The following is a 20,473-nucleotide window of genomic DNA, read 5'->3' on the forward strand; positions in this document are numbered from 1 at the left end:
GGTTAACATTCTTGTCTGTAATGTAGAAGGTTGTAAGTTCAAATCCTGCCAGAAACTTTTCAGAAATAGAGGCTAAATTAAATTTAAATACACTGACTTGAGCATCGCGCTCGAGCACACACGATATTCGACCGAGCATAGCAAACTGGTGTTCGGCCAAGCATGCTCACCCAACACTACTAACTATATATTTTTAAGTGAGATGGACTAATATAATACATGCGGACCTAGAGCTCGTGGGGATATTATTCTCACAGCATTGATCTGCACTGCTTTTTAATTATTATTTTCCATATTCATGTATTGTATGTCTTTTTGGATATGACACAATAAAGAAGGTCTTTGTATTACATGTGTGGTTTTTGTAGTTTGGTGTTGTGTCCATTTAGCAGTTAATACCAACAGGTCTCTCAACAGACTCTGGTGAAAATCTAGGGGTGGCCTACTGACTGGATGGTGAAAAAAGATAGGTAGCAGATATAGAGTTTGCTGGTGGTGGTCCCAGATAGTGATTCTATTTTCCTTTCTCAGCTCTGTACTCATAACACCACTATTCAAGCCACTATTACTTGGCCAGCATATTTAAATGCACGACTAGAACAGGAATAAAAATTTGGGCCACCAGATAATAGAAAGCTTAAAGGGAATTGTGATCAGTAAATGACCTGCTGTTTAAATCACTTTTTTATGTTTAACATATTTTAAAATAATTTTTAATGATATTTTTTATTTTCCATAGCACTTTTTATATTTAAACTAAAACAAAAAATCCTGCAGTTTTTGAAATGGACACTGTGTCTAATAATTGGCGCCACTTCTAGGTCTGTACCCATCACTTTACTGCAGTTAACTCATTTAATCCTGCCTGTAATGATATCACCTCTGTGTATAGATAAGACCGGATCCATCGTTCACAATAAGTGATATCACATCTTATCTATTCTTTCCCTGTACAATGACCTCTGCACAGGTCACAGAGCATGCCTAGAAAACTCTCCCATAGAAGTCAATGAGGTCCCCTCCTGTCATTGTGTCTATGGCCCATGGGGCTGCCATAAAGCAATTTCTTAATGCTCTGTAAATGCTGTTAAGAACAGCTAGGGCAAGATGGCCGTCCCCATAATCATGTTCAGAAAAAAAAAAAAAAAATCTACAATGAGAAAATAAAAACAGATTAGAAAAAAGATGTGTCACTATCTGGTTTTAAATGGTAGATAAAAATTTTAGTGACACATTTCCTTTAAAGCTGTTTTAGAGTGGCCGATGATCGTCAGACTTAAATATTGTGCAAACATTCATGCAGTCGTGGTTTAATGCTATGACCTTATGTCTTTTCTTGGCATGTCGCAGCCATAAATTGTGGCCTCTTATTAAAAACAATGACCACCTGGCAGTTTTTGGTCCTGACCGTGCCAAATTCAGCTGATAAAAAAAAAAAAATCCCCTTTGCTAGGGTTCATCAGTCCGCTTCTGAGGTTTCTGTAGCTGGGTCTGAGCAGCACCCATATGTATATCACTTACTTCCTCTCACAACTTGTGCCTCAAGTTTGTCCATCATCGCCTCCCTGAGCTCCGTGTCTCCTGATAAAGTAAAGGCATAGGCCAACAGAGCCTGGCTGTATACATTAGTGACAGTCTCAGCTGCTGTCCTTAGGCAGGACACAGCATCTCTGACCATAGGATCCTGAAAGACAAATGTTTAGCTTAATAGGGTATACCGGTGACATGATTAGATCATATTTTAATAGCCAATAGTACATTTTAGATGCAAAAACAGTTCCTCTTTCACCATATATTATCCATTTAATTTAGAATAAGTCTTGACTATCATGGTTTTATATTGTCAAGCTGATTAGGATATGGGGTTGGCGGGAATAGAGGTTCTTCAGATCTCATAGCTGTTGTTTGTGATTCTCAATGATACTGTCGTAATTTCTGTAATAATATCCAATAGCCATATTTCCAGTGAATAAAGTCTGACAATATGACAAGATCCAGGTGGCCTATGGAGACTTACAGGCTATTCTCCATGGGAAAATTAATCAAAATTAGCTCTCCTTCAGAAGGAAGAAAATGATGTCATATCAGCCAAACCAAAGAAGGCTGCTTCAGGGATCTTACCACTCATCAGTACATCTCATCTGGGGCAAGAACCCAGAAACAGCTGTCTACGGCTTTCAAATAGCTGTCGATTAGGTAAGGGTCCTATCTATGGGAGCCAAACACACCCTGAGAATGGAGGAAGCAAGAAGTGAGCAAATGGAAATACAAACCGGATTCCAAAAAAGTTGGGACACTAAACAAATTGTGAATAAAAACTGAATGCAATGATGTGGAGATGGCAAATGTCAATATTTTATTTGTAATGGAACGTAGATGACAGATCAAACGTTTAATCCGAGTAAATGTATCATTTTAAAGGAAAAATACGTTGATTCCAATTTTCACGGTGTCAACAAATCCCCAAAAAGTTGGGACAAGTAGCAATAAGAGGCTGGAAAAAGTAAATTTGAGCATAACGAAAAGCTGGAAGACCAATTAACACTAATTAGGTCAATTGGCAACATGATTGGGTATAAAAAGAGCTTCTCAGAGTGGCAGTGTCTCTCAGAAGCCAAGATGGATAGAGGATCACCAATTCCTACAATGTTGCGCAGAAAGATAGTGGAGCAATATCAGAAAGGTGTTACCCAGCGAAAAAATTGCAAAGACTTTGCATCTATCATCATCAACTGTGCATAACATCATCCGAAGATTCAGAGAATCTGGAACAATCTCTGTGCGTAAGGGTCAAGGCCGTAAAACCATACTGGATGCCCGTGATCTCCGGGCCCTTAAACGACACTGCACCACAAACAGGAATGCTACTGTAAAGGAAATCACAGAATGGGCTCAGGAATACTTCCAGAAACCATTGTCAGTGAACACAATCCACCGTGCCATCCGCCGTTGCCAGCTGAAACTCTACAGTGCAAAGAAGAAGCCATTTCTAAGCAAGATCCACAAGCTCAGGTGTTTTCACTGGGCCAGGGATCATTTAAAATGGAGTGTGGCAAAATGGAAGACTGTTCTGTGGTCAGACGAGTCACGATTCAAAGTTCTTTTTTGAAATCTGGGACGCCATGTCATCCGGACCAAAGAGGACAAGGACAACCCAAGTTGTTATCAACGCTCAGTTCAGAAGCCTGCATCTCTGATGGTATGGGGTTGCATGAGTGCGTGTGGTATGGGCAGCTTGCATGTCTGGAAAGGCACCATCAATGCAGAAAAATATATTCAGGTTCTAGAACAACATATGCTCCCATCCAGACGTCATCTCTTTCAGGGAAGACCCTGCATTTTTCTACAAGATAATGCCAGACCACATTCTGCATCAATCACAACATCATGGCTGCGTAGGAGAAGGATCTGGGTACTGAAATGGCCAGTCTGCAGTCCAGATCATTCACCTATAGAGAACATTTGGCGCATCATAAAGAGGAAGGTGCAACAAAGAAGGCCCAATACGAGGCCTGTATTAGACAAGAATGGGAGAGCATTCCTATTTCTAAACTTGAGAAACTGGTCTCCTCGGTCCCCAGATGTCTGTTAAGTGTTGTAAGAAGAAGGGGAGATGCCACACAGTGGTGAAAATGGCCTTGTCCCAACTTTTTGGGGATTTGTTGACACCATGAAATTCTGATTTAACATATTTTTCCCTTAAAATGGTACATTTTCTCAGTTTAAACTTTTGTTTCGTGATTTATGTTCTATTCTGAATAAAATATTAGAAGTTGGCACCTCCACATCATTGCATTCAGTTTTTATTCACGATTTCTATAGAGTCCCAACTTTTTTGGAATCCGGTTTGTATGTTTGGAAGTCCCACAGAGCTCAAAAGAGCTCAAAAGGCTACCTCTCCATGTAGACTCCTTTGTATGGGGCTGTCTGCCTTGGCATATAGGTGGTTAGAAGAGACGTTTATGAGAAAACAAGTATTTATATCCAATTGAAATCATAATTCCACCCTCAATTGTAATCTGCGTTTCTAAGATTGGTGGAAAGAAAAAGGTTTGGTTCCATGTTAGCCAGTAGTGAGAAGTATTGATGCTCTCCAAAAGAGAAACAATTAATAAAAGAAATTTGATACCTTTTAATTGCTAACTAAAATAAATGATGTTATAAGGCAAGCTTTTGTGACTCTGAGGTCCCTTCTTTAGGCCAGAAAGGTGGAAAGCATCTAAATGCCTGCCACATCTTCTAAATATCCACCACCACCAACTCAACAAAGATATTTAATGATTTGCATCCATTACCTCTATTAATATTCCAGCCTCCAGCAGAGCTATGGTAACATATGCAGAGAGTGAGACTTCATCTGTTACTCCTCCCTTGAAGAAAACAGAGTATTCTGCATGAAACCACATTTACCAGCGAGGTATAGAAGATAACAGAAGAAACTACTAAAAGTGCAACATTTTCCAGCTAGGTTTACTGCTGCTAAAGCTCCAATTTATAGCATATGTTGAAATAAAACAATGTATAAAAAGTTAATTCCACTCCTTCCTCTATAGCAGTGGTGGTAAACCTATGGCACGGGTGCCAGAGGCAGCACTCAGAGCCCTTTCTGTGGGAACCCACGGCCTGTAAAAGGTCTATGGTGTACCAATATGTCTTAGACTTTTCCTGCCATTCATCAGCACAGGGCGTGCTATGAAAAGCACAGGCAACACATTTAATGTAGGCAGATTATTATGGCTAAATAATAAAGTACATGGAAGATATACTACAGTCTTGATCAAAAGATTAAGACCACTTGAAAAATGGCAAAAAATCATATTTTACATTGTTGGATCTTAACAAGGTTCCAAGTAGAGCTTCAACATGCAACAAGAAGAAATGAGAGTGAGACAAAACATTTTTTGAGCATTCAATTAATTTAAAATAACGATTAAAGGGTTTCTATCACTTCGTATGCCATAATTAGCTCTCAGACACTAGCGATCCGCTAGTGTCTGCTCTGGCCAACCATCCTAATATAAGAGCTTTTTGGGCAGCCGTTTTGCAAAAAAAATAACTTTTATAAATATGCTAATAAGCCTCTAGGTGCTATGTGGGCGTCATTAGCACCTAGAGGCTCCGTCTACCTTCATACACAGCCACCGGCCAGCGCGTCCCTCCAGCCCGCCCATCTCCTGATGAATGCGATCCTCCGTGTGACGCAACGGACGAATTCTCGCGCATGCGCCGTGCGCGGCTGTATTCGGCGCATGCGCAGAGAATGTCTGACCGCTTCCCTGCTCAGACATCTCCACTGCGCCTGTTCCTTGGAGCACTATGACGTCATCGGCGCAGGCGCAGTGGAGATGTCTGAGCAGGGAAGCGGTCAGACATTCTCTGCGCATGCACCGAATACAGCCGCGCACGGCGCATGCGCGAGAATTCGTCCGTTGCGTCACACGGAGGATCGCATTCATCAGGAGATGGGCGGGCTGGAGGGACGCGCTGGCCGGTGGCTGTGTATGAAGGTAGACGGAGCCTCTAGGTGCTAATGACGCCCACATAGCACCTAGAGGCTCATTAGCATATTTATAAAAGTTATTTTTTTAGCAAAACGGCTGCCCAAAAAGCTCTTATATTAGGATGGTTGGCCAGAGCAGACACTAGCGGATCGCTAGTGTCTGAGAGCTAATTATGGCATACGAAGTGATAGAAACCCTTTAAACTGAAACAGGCTGTTTTTCAGCTGATCCAAATTTTAGGACCACATGCCTTTAAAAGGCCAAATCTGTGCAAAGATGTGGATTCATTGTCATTTTCTGTCAGGTAGTCACACGTTGTGATGGCAAAGGCAAAAAAACTCTCCCTTTTTGAACGTGGTCGGGTTGTTGAACTGCATAAGCAGGGTCTCTCACAGCGTGCCATCGCTGCTGAGGTGGGAATCAGTAAGACAGTCATTTGGAATCTCTTAAATGATCCTGAGGGTTATGGAACAAAAAAGTCAAGTGGAAGACCCAAAAAAATGTCATCAGCACTGAGCCGGAGGATCCAATTGGCTGTCCGTCAAGACACTGGACGATCCTCGACCCAAATTAAGGTCCTTACTGGTGCTGACTGCAGCCCCATAACCATCAGACGGCATCTGAGACTGAAGGGCTTCAAAAACAAAAAACGTCTTCAAAGACCTCGTCTCCTTGAACGCCACAGAACTGCTCGTTTGGACTTTGCAAGAGAGCACCAAACATGGGACATTCAAAGGTGGAAGAAAGTTTTATTCTCTGATGAGAAAAAATGTAACCTTGATGGTCCTGAATCCTGATGGTTTCCAACATTACTGGCATGACAAGCAGATCCCACCTGAGATGTTTTCTACGCGCCACAGTGCAGGGGGCGCCATAATGGTCCGGGGTGCTTTTTCCTTCAGTGGAACAATGGCGCTTCAAGAAGTGCAGGGGCGTCAAACGGCCGCTGGCTATGTCCAGATGTTGCAGAGAGCATTCCTCATGACTGAGGGCCCTCGTCTGTGTGGTAACGACTGGGTTTTTCAACAGGACAATGCTACAGTACACAATGCCCGCAGGACAAGGGACTTCTTCCAGGAGAATAACATCACTCTTTTGGCCCATTCTGCGTGTTCCCCTGATCTAAATCCAATTGAGAACCTTTGGGGATGGATGGCAAGGGAAGTTTACAAAAATGGACAACAGTTCCAGACAGTAGATGGCCTTCGTGCGGCCGTCTTCACCACTTGGAGAAATGTTCCCACTCACCTCATGGAAACGCTTGCATCAAGCATGCCGAAACGAATTTTGGAAGTGATAAACAAAGTGAGAAACGGCGGAGCTACTCATTACTGAGTTCATGTTTGGAAGTTGGACTTCTGTTTTGGAGGTGTGGTCCTAAACTTCTGATCAGCTGAAAAACAGCCTGTTTCAGTTTATTTGTTGTTTTCATTAAATTGAATGCTCAAAAAATGTTTTGTCTCACTCCCATTTCTTCTTGTTGCATGTTGAAGCTCTACTTGGAACCTTGTTAAGACCCAGCCATGCTAAATATATTTTTTTGCCATTTTTCAAGTGGTCTCAAACTTTTGATCAGTACTGTATATTCGTATTCAGGTTAAAGGGAACCTGTCACCGGGATTTTGTGTATAGAGCTGAGGACATGGGTTGCTAGATTGCCGCTAGCACATTTGCAATACCCAGTCCCCATAGCTCTGTGTGCTTTTATTGTGTAAAAAAAAAAACGATTTGATACATATGCAAATTAACCTGAGATAAGTCCTGTCCCTGAGATGAGTCAGGGACAGGACTCATCTCAGGTTAATTTGCATATGTATCAAATCGTTTTTTTTTTACACAATAAAAGCACACAGAGCTATGGGGACTGGGTATTGCGGATGTGCTAGCGGCCATCTAGCAACCCATGTCCTCAGCTCTATACCCAAAATCCAGATGACAGGTTCCCTTTCAATTGCCGTGTTGGCACTTTGCGATAAATAAGTGGGTTTTGGGTCACGGTTTGGGCACTCGTCTGTAAAGGGTTCGCCATCACTGCTCTATAGTGTCCTCAGAGCTCATTCTGTACTAGGGAAATATGTGATCCCTCCTTTACTATGAGTGAATACTATCACACGGCTATGTTTTTAAGGAGGTGGAATGAACAAAAAACAGCAATTTCAGATTTTTTTTTTACAATGTTCACTGTATGGGATAAATACTGTGATCATTTTATTGTACGAGTTTCCATAGATGTGGCATTAACAATTTTCACATTTTATTGTTTTCATGTAAATAATAATACAAGGCAATTTTTTTGCTTGATTTTTTTTAATTTTCCAAACACTTTTTATTATTATTATTGTATTTTTGAAGTAGGAAACTTGCACATGCAATCCTCTGATCTCCCATGTAACACACTTCAATACTTCTATATTGCAGTGCATTATGTCAGTTGCAGTAAAAAAATGACATAATGCCTATTGGGAACTGCCAAAGGCGGTGCTGAATAAGCATTCTTACATGGTAGTCCTGGGGCCATTTTTAGCTGCCATAACAACCCTTTGACACCCTGCAGTGGCATCATGGATTTGCGGGGGTTTATGTTTTGAGAAAGGGAGTCGCCTCCCTTTCTCTAACCACTCAGATGCTGTCAGCACTGACCATGGCATATAAGGGCTTAAACCAAGGGCCCTTGCTTCAGGAGATGTACTGCTCTCTTTGTGCCCAAAGCATGGGTTTTGCAATGCATGCCTGGTTACAAGGAAGACATTCACAGAATATAAATACATTTAAATCTGGCCTAAACCAGGGGTAATGTTCTGAAAATATGGTTTATTGGGTTAATTTGCCCTGTATGTACTTACACGCAGTTGTATAATAGATGCTACATGATCACACATATCACCACTATACCTTCATAGCATTATTAAAAAGTCGTCCTACACTCCCAAAGCAGCCATTGACTTGTTGGTTTTTCTTCATCCAGGAGAAAGAATGTTTAAGGTGGTTTTCATCTATGAAGATGTATGGCCGAGCCTTACTGAAGGACTTCACTACAAAGGCAGTCAACCTGAAAGGAAATAAATATAGAGTAAAAAAAAAGAAGCTAACGAAAAATATTCTGCAGTTTTCAAAGCAACTCCTGGATCTGAATACTTTTGTAATTGCATGTAATTAAAAATTTTGCTAAGCCACTGAGTAATTCAATAAAATGTATCTGTGTAATGCCACCTGCAGTTTTTTTTATTTTATTTCTTTGACCTGCTCACTGAGAAGGACGCACATGCTCAGTTTCATCTTTCAACTGCCTCCTGAGCTGTGATAGGGAGAGCTGAGACACGCCCCCTTAGTTGCAGCAGAAAAGACACTCCCCTTGAGCTGCCAGCTTGATATAAATCTAGCAGAGTATTAATGGGGAGATCTCTGGATCCACGTGAGGTACAGGGCTGGTTCTGGCTTTGCAAACAAGATATTGTCATGTTTTATATGATGCCTGATTTTCATTTTTTACATTAATCATGGGATAACCCCTTTAAGTTGAGCTCCTTCAAAAAAAAAACTTTATGAAGTTGAAATGTTGGTCTGTTACATGGGTGAATAAACAAGCTTTATTTTTTTACACATTTAAAGGCTATATAAACCTTTTTTCTTTTTTTTAATTATTGTATTGTATTGTATTGTACTCATTTAGAGCTAAAAATAATATTTTCAATTGGTCTTTATTAAAAATGTTGAGCCCCTTTCTCTATTTAACCTTGAGATTCTCTAGTACCAGGCTCTGTATTTTTACTGTTTCCCATCAGGCAGCTCAGCTGACGGCTCCTTATCTCTAATCTCTGACCTTATAAACACTCATTATAGGTCAATTCTTTTCTTACTGATAAGAATGTGGCTTAAACAAGTGTTTATGACTTTTAGTAATTTAGAGATAAGGTTTATTTGATGACCAGCACAAAGTGAAAGTACAATTTACATAGCCAGATACTGTTAACCCTTTGTGATAGAATGGCTGAATAGTTTTAGAAATGAGCAATTGAAAAAATGATTTTTAGCCCAAAATGAGTAAAATAGAATCATAAAATAATTGCCCCCTAAGGTGTACATAGCCTTTAAATGCTCTCATTTTCTGACCAGTTTTCTTAGGAGTCATTGATAAGATCAATTACATTTCAATCTATTGGTTGTATAAAAGAAAATGGCAGCTATAAAATACTCATGCAGCTAGTGATAAAGAACCCTAAATCAAAAAAATCGCGAAAACAGAGTTCTTGGTCAGTTGACTTACTTTGAGCACCAATGCCATTGTCTACATTCTTACCAGGTGTTTCCACTGCTATCACTTTTCCCAAACGCACTGTATGATCCATCATCACGTTTATAAGTCAGTTCTCTCTGATATCCTAAATGGAATTGCAGTTTAAAATAAAAATAAATTAAATTTCAAAATATGGAGCAGAAGTAGCCAATTCTACAATGTATACAACACAGGACAATTGAAGAATAAAAAGTGATAATCGTCTTCCGTTAAAGTGGATTTTTTTTTGGGGTCGCAGCGCAGGGAGTACGGGCAGGACAGAGCGGGCTCCTGCTTCTACCTGCTTGGCTAAGCTAAAAGTCCTGCATGTCAGCTTTTACCTTAGCGGAGCAGGCAGAAGCAGAAGCCCACTCCGCTCAGCTAATCCTGGCATAGTACTGTACATGGTTACAGGGTACCCATGTACTATGCCAGGATTTAATAAACCTCCGGGGGGCACGGGCAGGAGCAGCAATACACTATCCTGCCCGTACTCCCTGCGCTGTGGCCCCATTGACAAAATGTGTACTCCGTACTCTGGACACATGCTGTCTGTCACTCTTGACAATTAAGGCTACTTTCACACCTGTGGCACTACGATTTGGCTGCCTGTTTTCGGCAGACAAAGCCGGGAATGGGCCGGACACAAACCTCAGCATGCAGCGGGTTGTGTTCGGGCAATTCTCAGCATTTTTGTTGGAATGCAGCTGAATTTCCACCGGACCCCATATAATTAATGGGGCCAGAGAGCATTCCAGTTGCATTCAGCAGTGCCGGATCCGGAGAATTCCGACAGGCTGTGTTCTGCCAGACAGCCTACCAGAATTCAAGTGTGGAAAGCAGCCTAAGAGTTGTATGATGTGCAGTTATCTATATTACTATGGCCATCTTCATGGATACAACATCTAAAGGTAACTATATAAATTCAGTCACTCACCGCTCTCCAGAAACTTAGTAGCTTTGTTTTTAATTTCACTATTCAGTTGATGAGTCTTCTCCAGATACTGAAGGATAAAAATGTTGGGGGCAAATAGGACCATGTTCTGTTCACCACATCCATATGGCATGGCCAGAAGACGGTCCAAATTTTGCATTGCCGTGCCCATTAGATCTCCTGTTGGAATTCAACTGGTGGTTAAAGGGTTCTGTAGACTACAAAAATATACTTGAAGTAACCTAAACAAAACTATACTTACTTTAATATGGTCTCCTAAAATCCCCCATACTGATCTCTAAGACCATGACCATGTTTTATGATAAAGGATTTTTCCAGGAAAAGATATTTATGACTTATCCTCAGGATAGGTCATCAGTATCAGATCTGTGGAGTTGCAACACCCGGAACCCCCGACGATCAACTGTTAGAAGAGGCCTTGAACACTTCAGCCTCTTCCTACAGTAGGTCAGTTACATCACTGTACATTGGTCATGAGGCCTAGTTGCAGCTCAGTCCCATTGATGAAAATGGGGCTGAGCTGCAATACCAAGCTCTGGCACTATACAATGTATGACACTGCCCTTGGAAAGCTGTTTTGGAGCCTACATCGCTCACCAGAGGTGCCAGGACTTGGACCCCCACTGATGTGATAATGATGACCTATCCTAAGGATAAGTCATCATTATCTTTTCCAGGATAACCCCATTAACTCTACTGTAGACTAAACCCCCCATTCCAACACTTCCAACTGGGACCTCCATTATGGTGCCAAGTTTTCCATCCTGGATTGAAAAGTCTCTCTAGAAAGGTCAATCCTGCACCCTATAGCTAATGGGATAGAGCCACTGATGGTTTGTTCATCTAAAGTTCACAGATCAAATTATTCATATTATTTGGGTATTGTAATTCAGTTTTACCAATTACTACAATGTTGGCTCTTTCAGAATCCTTCAGAATGTTTTCAGGAATCTTCAATGAAATCTCTTCCACTTTAGAATCATCTAGGACAAGAAGAGAAATATAATGTATGAAATAACACACAGCAATGATGGCCAAAACTATAACCATAATTGAGGCAAACATGTAACCTAATTTACATGGGTTTCCATGCTTGACTTGAGTGAGTGGTATGTTTTGTCGGATGCTATGTTGCTTCTAGGGTAGAATAGATCTGTACCTGCAGCACTTGATGGAGCTTGGTATGGCAGCACATGGAGGCCATGCAGCGAGGCCCTGTGGTGCCAGTGTAGAGGATGGGAATGGCCCTGATGAAGTGTTGTGTCCTGGTGAACTCCCTCAGGCCATCACTCCCTGGGGTCTGTTGCAGTGAAAGTTACAGTACTCATGAAAGAGGCCAGAGTTAACTGTAACAGGTCTGGGGTGCTACATCAGGAGCTATTTAACTTCTGAATGCTGCCATTTAGGCTATGTGGATTTCTGTACATATATACGTTTTGGTGGAAAAACAAAGTCATTCATGTAATTAAGTTTCCATTCTTACCTTCTCCTTGACAGCACAGTAGAGCGCTGTATGATTTCTCCTCTAACACTCCCCCTGGCTGAACAAAACACAAATATACATCTCATAAGAAGATAAAACATGTCTTTACATTTAGCATAGGCCACTAGTAAGCTGGCCATACACATGAGATAGTTGTTGGCCAAATGCTGCACCTCTGTCACCCAAGAACAAAAGGATTGGGCAGTTTAAATCCAACATGCTCGATCCTTATGTCCCCCAACATCAACTGTCGGGTGAGAGTTAGAAGGATGCCACAGACATTAGATGTTCAGTGTGTTCAGCCACATAGATCTAATGTGCATGGGCAGCTTAAGGGATCATACACATGGCTAGATGACGGATCTCCAAATTTTGACTTTGGAGACTGTCGAGAAAAAATGTATCATGCTCTTTCACATTCCATTTTAAGGAAGCGTTGCCTTTAAGGGAGTATACAGTACCTCATGGAGGCTTTTTGTGCAGGTTAGGACATTGTCATGAACATGAGCCCAAATAGCATAAAATGTTTCAAACCATGAAACTAACCTGAACAAGCAATGGCTTTACCACCGTATCGATGCTTCCCTGTTTCGGGACAATAGGCACCTCATTGTGGCATAAATCTTGTGTGTCCAGAGCTTCTGTTGTTACAGTGACGTTCACATGCCCTGAATATAGCAATAAAAATAACATTGTAAGTAAAACAAGAGGGAATCTCATATCTGGATAGCAGGACTGGCAGTACTTTGGTACCCAACGTGATACTTTATACTATTAGTTCTCTTCTATATGATCTTAAAGTTTACAAATGATCATACAATTATAATCAGATGGAATAGCGCTCAAATTACTGTGCCAGCGGCAGTGCCACACAAAGTAAATGTCATCTTGCTGTGTTTAAAAATACTGGCATGCAGTGACCAATTAATAGCTTCTTATATAAAGTAATCTTATTTATAATAAATATATGAAGAAATCTTCCTCCTTGTCCCAGAAGATCAGTCATGCAGCCCTCCTCTGTCTGGTTGTAAGACAAGTGGCTGCAGCAGGACCCTCTCCCTCTACCCTGCTGCCTACAGGAGGATAAATAGATGGTTAAGCCCCACCCCTTTTCTAACCCTCTCTTTCTCAACTGACCACCAGCCAAAGATGGAACAGATCAGCAAGAGATTAACACCAATGTTCTCTGTAGGATTTATTCAAAACTGTTTGGGTAAGAACCATGCATAAAACCCTGCAGACTGACAAACAGTGGGGCAACTATCTCTCTTATGTTCAGTAAAGTTTTTTTTTTGGATCCTAGATATTGATGATCTATCCTCAGGATAAGTCATCAATCTGACAACTGGTACCCTAAACTACACTCACCTAAAGAATTATTAGGAACACCATACTAATTCGGTGTTGGACTCCCTTTTGCCTTCAGAACTGCCTTAATTCTACGTGGCATTGATTCAACAAGGTGCTGATAGCATTCTTTAGAAATGTTGGCCCATATTGATAGGATAGCATCTTGCAGTTGATGGAGATTTGAGGGATGGACATCCAGGGCACAAAGCTCCCGTTCCATCACATCCCAAAGATGCTCTATTGGGTTGAGATCTGGTGACTGTGGGGGCCATTTTAGTACAGTGAACTCATTGTCATCTTCAAGAAACCAATTTGAAATGATTTGAGCTTTGTGACATGGTGCATTATCCTGCTTGAAGTAGCCATCAGAGGATGGATACATGTTCTCATTCTGTTTACGCCAAATTCGGACTCTACCATTTGAATGTCTCAACAGAAATCGAGACTCATCAGACCAGGCAACATTTTTCCAGTCTTCAACAGTCCAATTTTGGTGAGCTTGTGCAAATTGTAGCCTCTTTTTCCTATTTGTAGTGGAGATGAGTGGTACCCGTTGGGGTCTTCTGCTGTTGTAGCCCATCCGCCTCAAGGTTGTGCGTGTTGTGGCTTCACAAATGCTTTGCTGCATATCTCGGTTGTAACGAGTCGTTATTTCAGTCAATGTTGCTCTTCTATCAGCTTGAATCAGTCGGCCCATTCTCCTCTGACCTCTAGCATCCACAAGGCATTTTCGCCCACAGGACTGCCGCATACTGGATGTTTTTCCCTTTTCACACCATTCTTTGTAAACCCTAGAAATGGTTGTGCGTGAAAATCCCAGTAACTGAGCAGATTGTGAAATACTCAGACCGGCCCGTCTGGCACCAACAACCATGCCACGCTCAAAATTGCTTAAATCACCTTTCTTTCCCATTCTGACATTCAGTTTGGAGTTCAGGAGATTGTCTTGACCAGGACCACCCCCCTAAATGCATTGAAGAAACTGCCATGCGATTGGTTGACTAGATAATTGCATTAATGAGAAATAGAACAGGTGTTCCTAATAATTCTTTAGGTGAGTGTATTGGCTGCTCTCAGGTGCTGAACCCCCCCCCCCCTCCACAGCAGACAAAGCCAGAAGTAGACAGCTCCATCCGCTGTATAGTGGCTGTGCTGAGTTACTTCAGGTCAATTCCCATTTAAGTCACCTCTAATTTCTAAGTTCTAGGTTTTAGAATCTGTCACCCCCAAAAAGTCTTAACTACAATATATAACATTATACAACTTAGGCGCATATTCTGAATAATATTATTTTTATGTTTCAAGTCACTTCTATTTCCTGGATATAAGTTCCCATATGCTCTGTGCATTGAATACCAAGCTCCACCATATAGCAGAGCATATAAAGAGTGCTCCTGGATGGTTGAAGGGAGTGCGCCCTTACAGGTTCTTTTGATGAAGCAAAACTATGGCTAACAGAGGAACGTACAGTTCCCACCTCTGAGATGCAGAGTAGACTGTGGCACTCAATATCTTCTGAATATGCAGAGTTTTATTCACCAACCATGTACGGTTGGTGAATAAAACTCTGCTTATTGTGAAGACATTGAGTACCGCAGTCTTCTCTCCATCGCATAATCTCTTGGAACTCGACGGGTAAGGGTTCAACACTGCGGGCACCTCAACGGATTGGATCTACTAAAAGTAAATTAGTAAGTGGTACTTTCTCTCCCTCAAATTATTTTTGTCATACAGCCTGGAGACATGCACAGTATAACCCTAATAGGACTCCCTATCTATTGAGGAACCAATGTGGCTTGTCTAAAAATGGATTCACACAACAGCTTAATCTACACCAGTGAACAGATATCGCATATCTTGAGAGGGACTGAGGGAGATGGAACCTCCCTAAGTAAACCCACCATGGACCTGATCAATTGTAGATTGAAAAATGAAAAGAAGCAATATAGTAATATGGAACTGCATCTCTCAACTCTAAGTGAATACTGCAAAGTTCAACGGATCCCAAGAAGATTTAGGACACATCTGAGACCAATTCTCTTCCCAAATAATCCAGACTTCGACAGTAAATTTGAGTTCATAGCTAATCGCTTCTCCATGGATATGATGCTGCTTAACATTGAATTTCTTCAGAAATACCTAACGGAACAAAATAAACGTATCATGTAATATGAATCCCAACTGAAATCCATGATGAACCCACAGGAATACTCTGAATGCTGACACAGGCTACAACGGAATTAGACAGTTACCGTTCCAACATTAAAATTACTAAGAGACAAAAATGGTACAGAGACTAAGATGACTACATGAAGGGGGACATCTATAAGAAAATACCTGCCACTTACAACAAGAAGGAAACCAGACCACCGAGACCACACAGAACACCTAGAAAGAGGGGATGACAAGTGGACTTCACGGATATGGAATCCTCGGGGGACTACAGTGAGGTCCAAGGTTTTTTAGGACATCAAGACGCTCCAGAAGGGGCAGACAGAAACACCAGAGACACAGAAAGGGACAATATATTAGGGTCACACGATCCAAGAAACCTCCACTGGGCAACACGACTTTTACACCACTGTCGGAGACACAGACCAAACAAGTGAAGCAATAATGGAGGACATGTCTTTAGTGGTAAGTATTTCCTCTCACGAACTAACACAAGAGGAGTTTAACATTGTAAAAGTGCATTGTAAAAGTGACTTCCAACTGTCCCTCAGTTACAAGGCAGTAGATACCTTCATTTCTTTGGTCAAGCTGGGAGTCATGGACCTGAGAAAGAAATCCTCATTGTATGGCCATGATCCCAACCTGAGCAAGGAAGAAATAATAGTATTGACCAATTTTTTTAGCCAAAAAGGAACTAACCATCAAGGCAGCGGACAAAGGTGGAGCGCTAATGGTTATGGATATGGACAAATACATCTCAGAAATTAACAGACAGTTGCAAGACAAGGAGGTGTACCAACCATTAGAGGGAGATCCCAAATTTGCCATTATGCAACAAATTAAAATACTAGTGAATAACGCCTATGCCAATGACATGATAGACAAGAAACTACATGATTTCCTCATCATACAACATCCGGTGACCCCACTTCTCTACATTTTGCCAAAGATACACAAGGACCTGCACAATCCACCGGGGCGACCCATAGTCTCAGGCATTGACTCAGTATTTTCTCATGCAGCAAAATATCTAGACAGACTCCTCAGACCATTTGCTATAGGGACGAGCTCATATGTCAGAGACAGAACGGACTTGTTACTGTATGTAAATTACACAAGATTACAATGAAGGGGACATTTTGGCATCGTTTGATGTCACTAGCCTCTATACCAGCATAGAACATGAGAAGGGTCTAGAGGCTATTAGGTGGGCCATTAACCATTTTGAATTTCAAGAGGATACAATTTCATTTATACTATCCCTACTGGAAATATAACTAACATGCAATTATTTCCTCTTTGGGGACACATTCTATGTAGAACAGCGGGGCACCGCAATGGGGTCCAATGTGGCCCTGAGATATGCAAATATCTATATGACATTTGTGGAAGAGCTACATATATACCTGTCCACCTTTTACCAGTTTGTGAGAGGGTCGATGAGGTATATTGATGATATCGTCATCATTTGGAAGGGCATGGAAACTCAACTGCATGAGTTCCACAATATCATCAATGGGATACACAATGAACTCAAATTTACCCTAGTGCACTCACAACATTCCCTACAATTTCTGGAGACATTGGTGTACATGCAGGAAAATGCCCTGAAAACTGACCTGTTTGTCAAACCAACCGACAGGAACAATATGTTTCGCTTTGACAGCACCCACCCCAGAAATATGCTGGAATCTCTTCCATACAGCCAACTACTAAGGGTCAGACGCATAGTGTCCAATGAAGGATTAGTTGACAGTAGACTGGAAACAATGGGTCAGAAATTCATTGAGTGTAAATACCCCAAAAATCTAGTCAAAAGACACCAAACGAGGGTTAGACGATCAAATAATAAAAGAATACCATTTGTGTACCCCAAACACCTCTATAAGTGGCCATTTAGCCAGGATTTTGAAACAAAACTGGCACATTATCACACAATCCTTTCCAGACATAGAGGAATTCCAGGCCCCACCCCTCATGTCATATAAGAGATCCAGAAATTTAGGCGATAGACTGGTACGCACTGACAGAGCTGACAACACGAGACAAAAATGGTAGCACAGGCTGCTATCCTTGTTTGAACTGTTGCAATTGCAACAGTCTTATCAAGGGTAACACTGTCACGGGGTTCCGAAGGTGCACTCGGTCCCCCATTGCCCGCAGACCTGTTGCTTAGCTTTTGGAATGAGGTTCTGTGTTTGACCTCATTCCCAGGGCGGCTTTACTAGCTGTGTGGCTCCCTGCTCCTAGTCTGCCTTGAGCGCCGAGCTGATCACTCGGTGCTCGACTGGTTGGTCTGTCGGTCATGTGACGCTGGCCACGTCACATGACCCTCACTCCCCACTATAAATACAGGCAGCCTGCTGGCTACAGGTTGCCTGTTAATTTCTAGGTTCCTGGCTATTTGTTGGACTGCTGAATACTTACCTGATCCTGTTCCCTGACCATCCTTTTGCCTGCTCCTCCTGTACTGCGCATCCGTCCTGGTATTGTGACCTTGGCTCCCACCTGACTACTCTCTTAGGACTCCTCTTGTACTTCTCTGCTCTCCTGGTATTTATGACCCCGGCTTCTCCTGACAATTCTCTGCTTGCTCCATTTGTACTTTGCAGCTTTCCTGGTATTGACTCGGTCCGTTCACGTCCTGTTGTTTGTCTGTCTGTCATCCCTGCACTTATTCCAAGTTAGGGATTGCCGTCCAGTTGTCCCCTGTCATTAGGACTCACGAGGCAAGTAGGCAGGGCCAGGGGTAAGGGTGGAGCGCAGTGGTCACTTCCCTCCCCCCGTGTGTGTGTGTACGCGACCGTTAAAGATTAACAGGCCCAATAACCACTGTATTATGAATCCTCTGGTGACCCTGACTGACCATGTCTCTAATCTGACGCAGAGGGTGCAGGAGTTAGGGGAAAAACTCAGTTCTTTTGAGTTAGGGCAAGGTTCTTCCACTCCTCAGGCCTCCAGTCCGCATTTTGAGCCCCAGATTAAGCTCCCAGAACCCTTTTCTGGAGACCGGAGGAAGTTTCTCTCTTTTAAGGAGAGTTGCAAACTTTACTTTCGTTTGCGCCCCGTGTCCTCTGGCCCCGAGAGTCAACGCGTGGGCATTATCATTTCCCGATTACAGGGTGATCCCCAGGACTGGGCGTTCTCTTTACCTGCTGGCACCAGTTGTTTATATTCTGTGGAGGGGTTCTTTCAGGCCTTGGGTACCCTCTATGATGAACCAGACAGGGCTCTAGTAGCCGAGACGGCTCTAAAGGCACTGGTTCAGGGCAATTTACCAGCGGAGGATTATTGCACCCAATTCAGAAGGTGGTGTGTCCCCTCAGGATGGAACGAACCAGCCCTGATGAGTCAGTTCAGGTCAGGTCTGTCTGATAAATTAAAGGATCTTCTGGTCAGTTATCAACTTCCAGAGACCTTAGAGGAGATGGTGACCCTTGTTGTCCGACTTGACCGACGGGTTAGAGAGAGACGACAGGAACAACAGTTCTCTTCCCAGATGGTGGTCCAGCCAGAGGCCTATCCCAGAGACAATGCTGAGGTCTCCACCGAGGAACCCATGCAGGTTGGCATGACCCGAGGGAATCTTCGCCGCAGACGTGGAGAATGCTTTTACTGTGGAGATCCTGACCATTGGATCAACCAGTGTCCTAAGAAGGTCCTCTCTGTCAAGTCTCCTAAGACAAGGCAACCTAAAGACCAGGTACACCCTGAATTTTCTAAATGTAAGCTTTCGGTACCCATTACGATTTCTCTGGGAGTAGATAAATGGCCGGGTAAGGCCTTTATTGATTCTGGCTCAGCGGCTAGCTTTATTGACTCTGAGTATGCTGTAAGATTGGGCATTCCTATGTTTGCCTTACCAACTCCTATCCATGTCATGGCTATTGATGCTACTCCTCTTATTGGTGGTACGGTGAGCTTATGTACCTTGGAGATTTCTCTAACCGTGGGTGTGTGCCACTCAGAGAGATGTTCGCTTCTAGTCCTGGAGAACCTACCTGCTGAGGTGGTACTAGGGTTGCCTTGGCTCCGACTACATAACCCCACTATAGATTGGTCCAATGGGGAGTTGGTGAGATGGGGGCCTAAGTGTGACTCGTGCTTGTCCGTGGTACAGGCTGGGGTCTCAGTAAAGTCTGATACTTTACCCTCTGTTGTTAGAGAATATTCTGATGTATTCTCATCACCAACCCCAGAGGTTCTACCCCCCCATAGACCTTATGATTGTACCATAGAGCTAGTAGAGGGGGCCAAGTTTCCTAAAGGACGAATTTATAATCTTTCTATGCCCGAACGCAAGTCCATGGAAGATTATATTAAGGAGAGCCTTGGTAAAGGGCATATTAGACCTTCTGTCTCTCCTATGGGGGCGGGGTTTTTCTTCGTTAAGAAAAAAGATGGTGGTTTTAGGCCATGTATCGATTACCGGAGATTAAATAAAATCACTGTCCAGAATAGATACTCCCTCCCATTGACTCCGGATTTATTTAACCAGGTTCTGGGGGCAACCTGGTTTTCCAAAATTGACCTGAAAGGGGCATACAATCTAATCTGAATTAAGGAGGGAGACGAATGGAAGACGGCGTTCAATACTCCGGTAGGACACTTTGAATATCAAGTGATGCCTTTTGGACTCAGCAATGCCCCAGCTGTGTTCCAAAACTTCATGAATGACATTCTTAGGGAGTACTTAGGTAAATTTGTTATTGTCTATCTTGACGACATTTTGATATTCT

The 20,473-nt window shown here is 42.4% G+C and overlaps 1 protein-coding gene across 1 annotated transcript in view; it reads right to left on the reverse strand.

The window, feature by feature from the left end:
- LOC121003907 (alpha-2-macroglobulin-like) overlaps nucleotides 1-20,473 on the reverse strand; it is a 185,084-nt gene that overhangs the window by 50,475 nt on the left and 114,136 nt on the right. Inside the window, exons 21-28 of the mRNA XM_040435849.1 lie at nucleotides 12,759-12,880; nucleotides 12,213-12,270; nucleotides 11,629-11,712; nucleotides 10,712-10,888; nucleotides 9,799-9,880; nucleotides 8,394-8,550; nucleotides 4,296-4,370; nucleotides 1,522-1,684 (exon numbers count right to left, since the gene is read on the reverse strand). Of these exons, the coding sequence (XP_040291783.1) occupies nucleotides 1,522-1,684; nucleotides 4,296-4,370; nucleotides 8,394-8,550; nucleotides 9,799-9,880; nucleotides 10,712-10,888; nucleotides 11,629-11,712; nucleotides 12,213-12,270; nucleotides 12,759-12,880 (918 nt within the window). The remainder of the gene's footprint in view (nucleotides 1-1,521; nucleotides 1,685-4,295; nucleotides 4,371-8,393; nucleotides 8,551-9,798; nucleotides 9,881-10,711; nucleotides 10,889-11,628; nucleotides 11,713-12,212; nucleotides 12,271-12,758; nucleotides 12,881-20,473) is intronic.

Source organism: Bufo bufo, chromosome 6 (genome assembly GCF_905171765.1).
Source record: "Bufo bufo chromosome 6, aBufBuf1.1, whole genome shotgun sequence".
Lineage (NCBI taxonomy): Eukaryota > Metazoa > Chordata > Amphibia > Anura > Bufonidae > Bufo > Bufo bufo.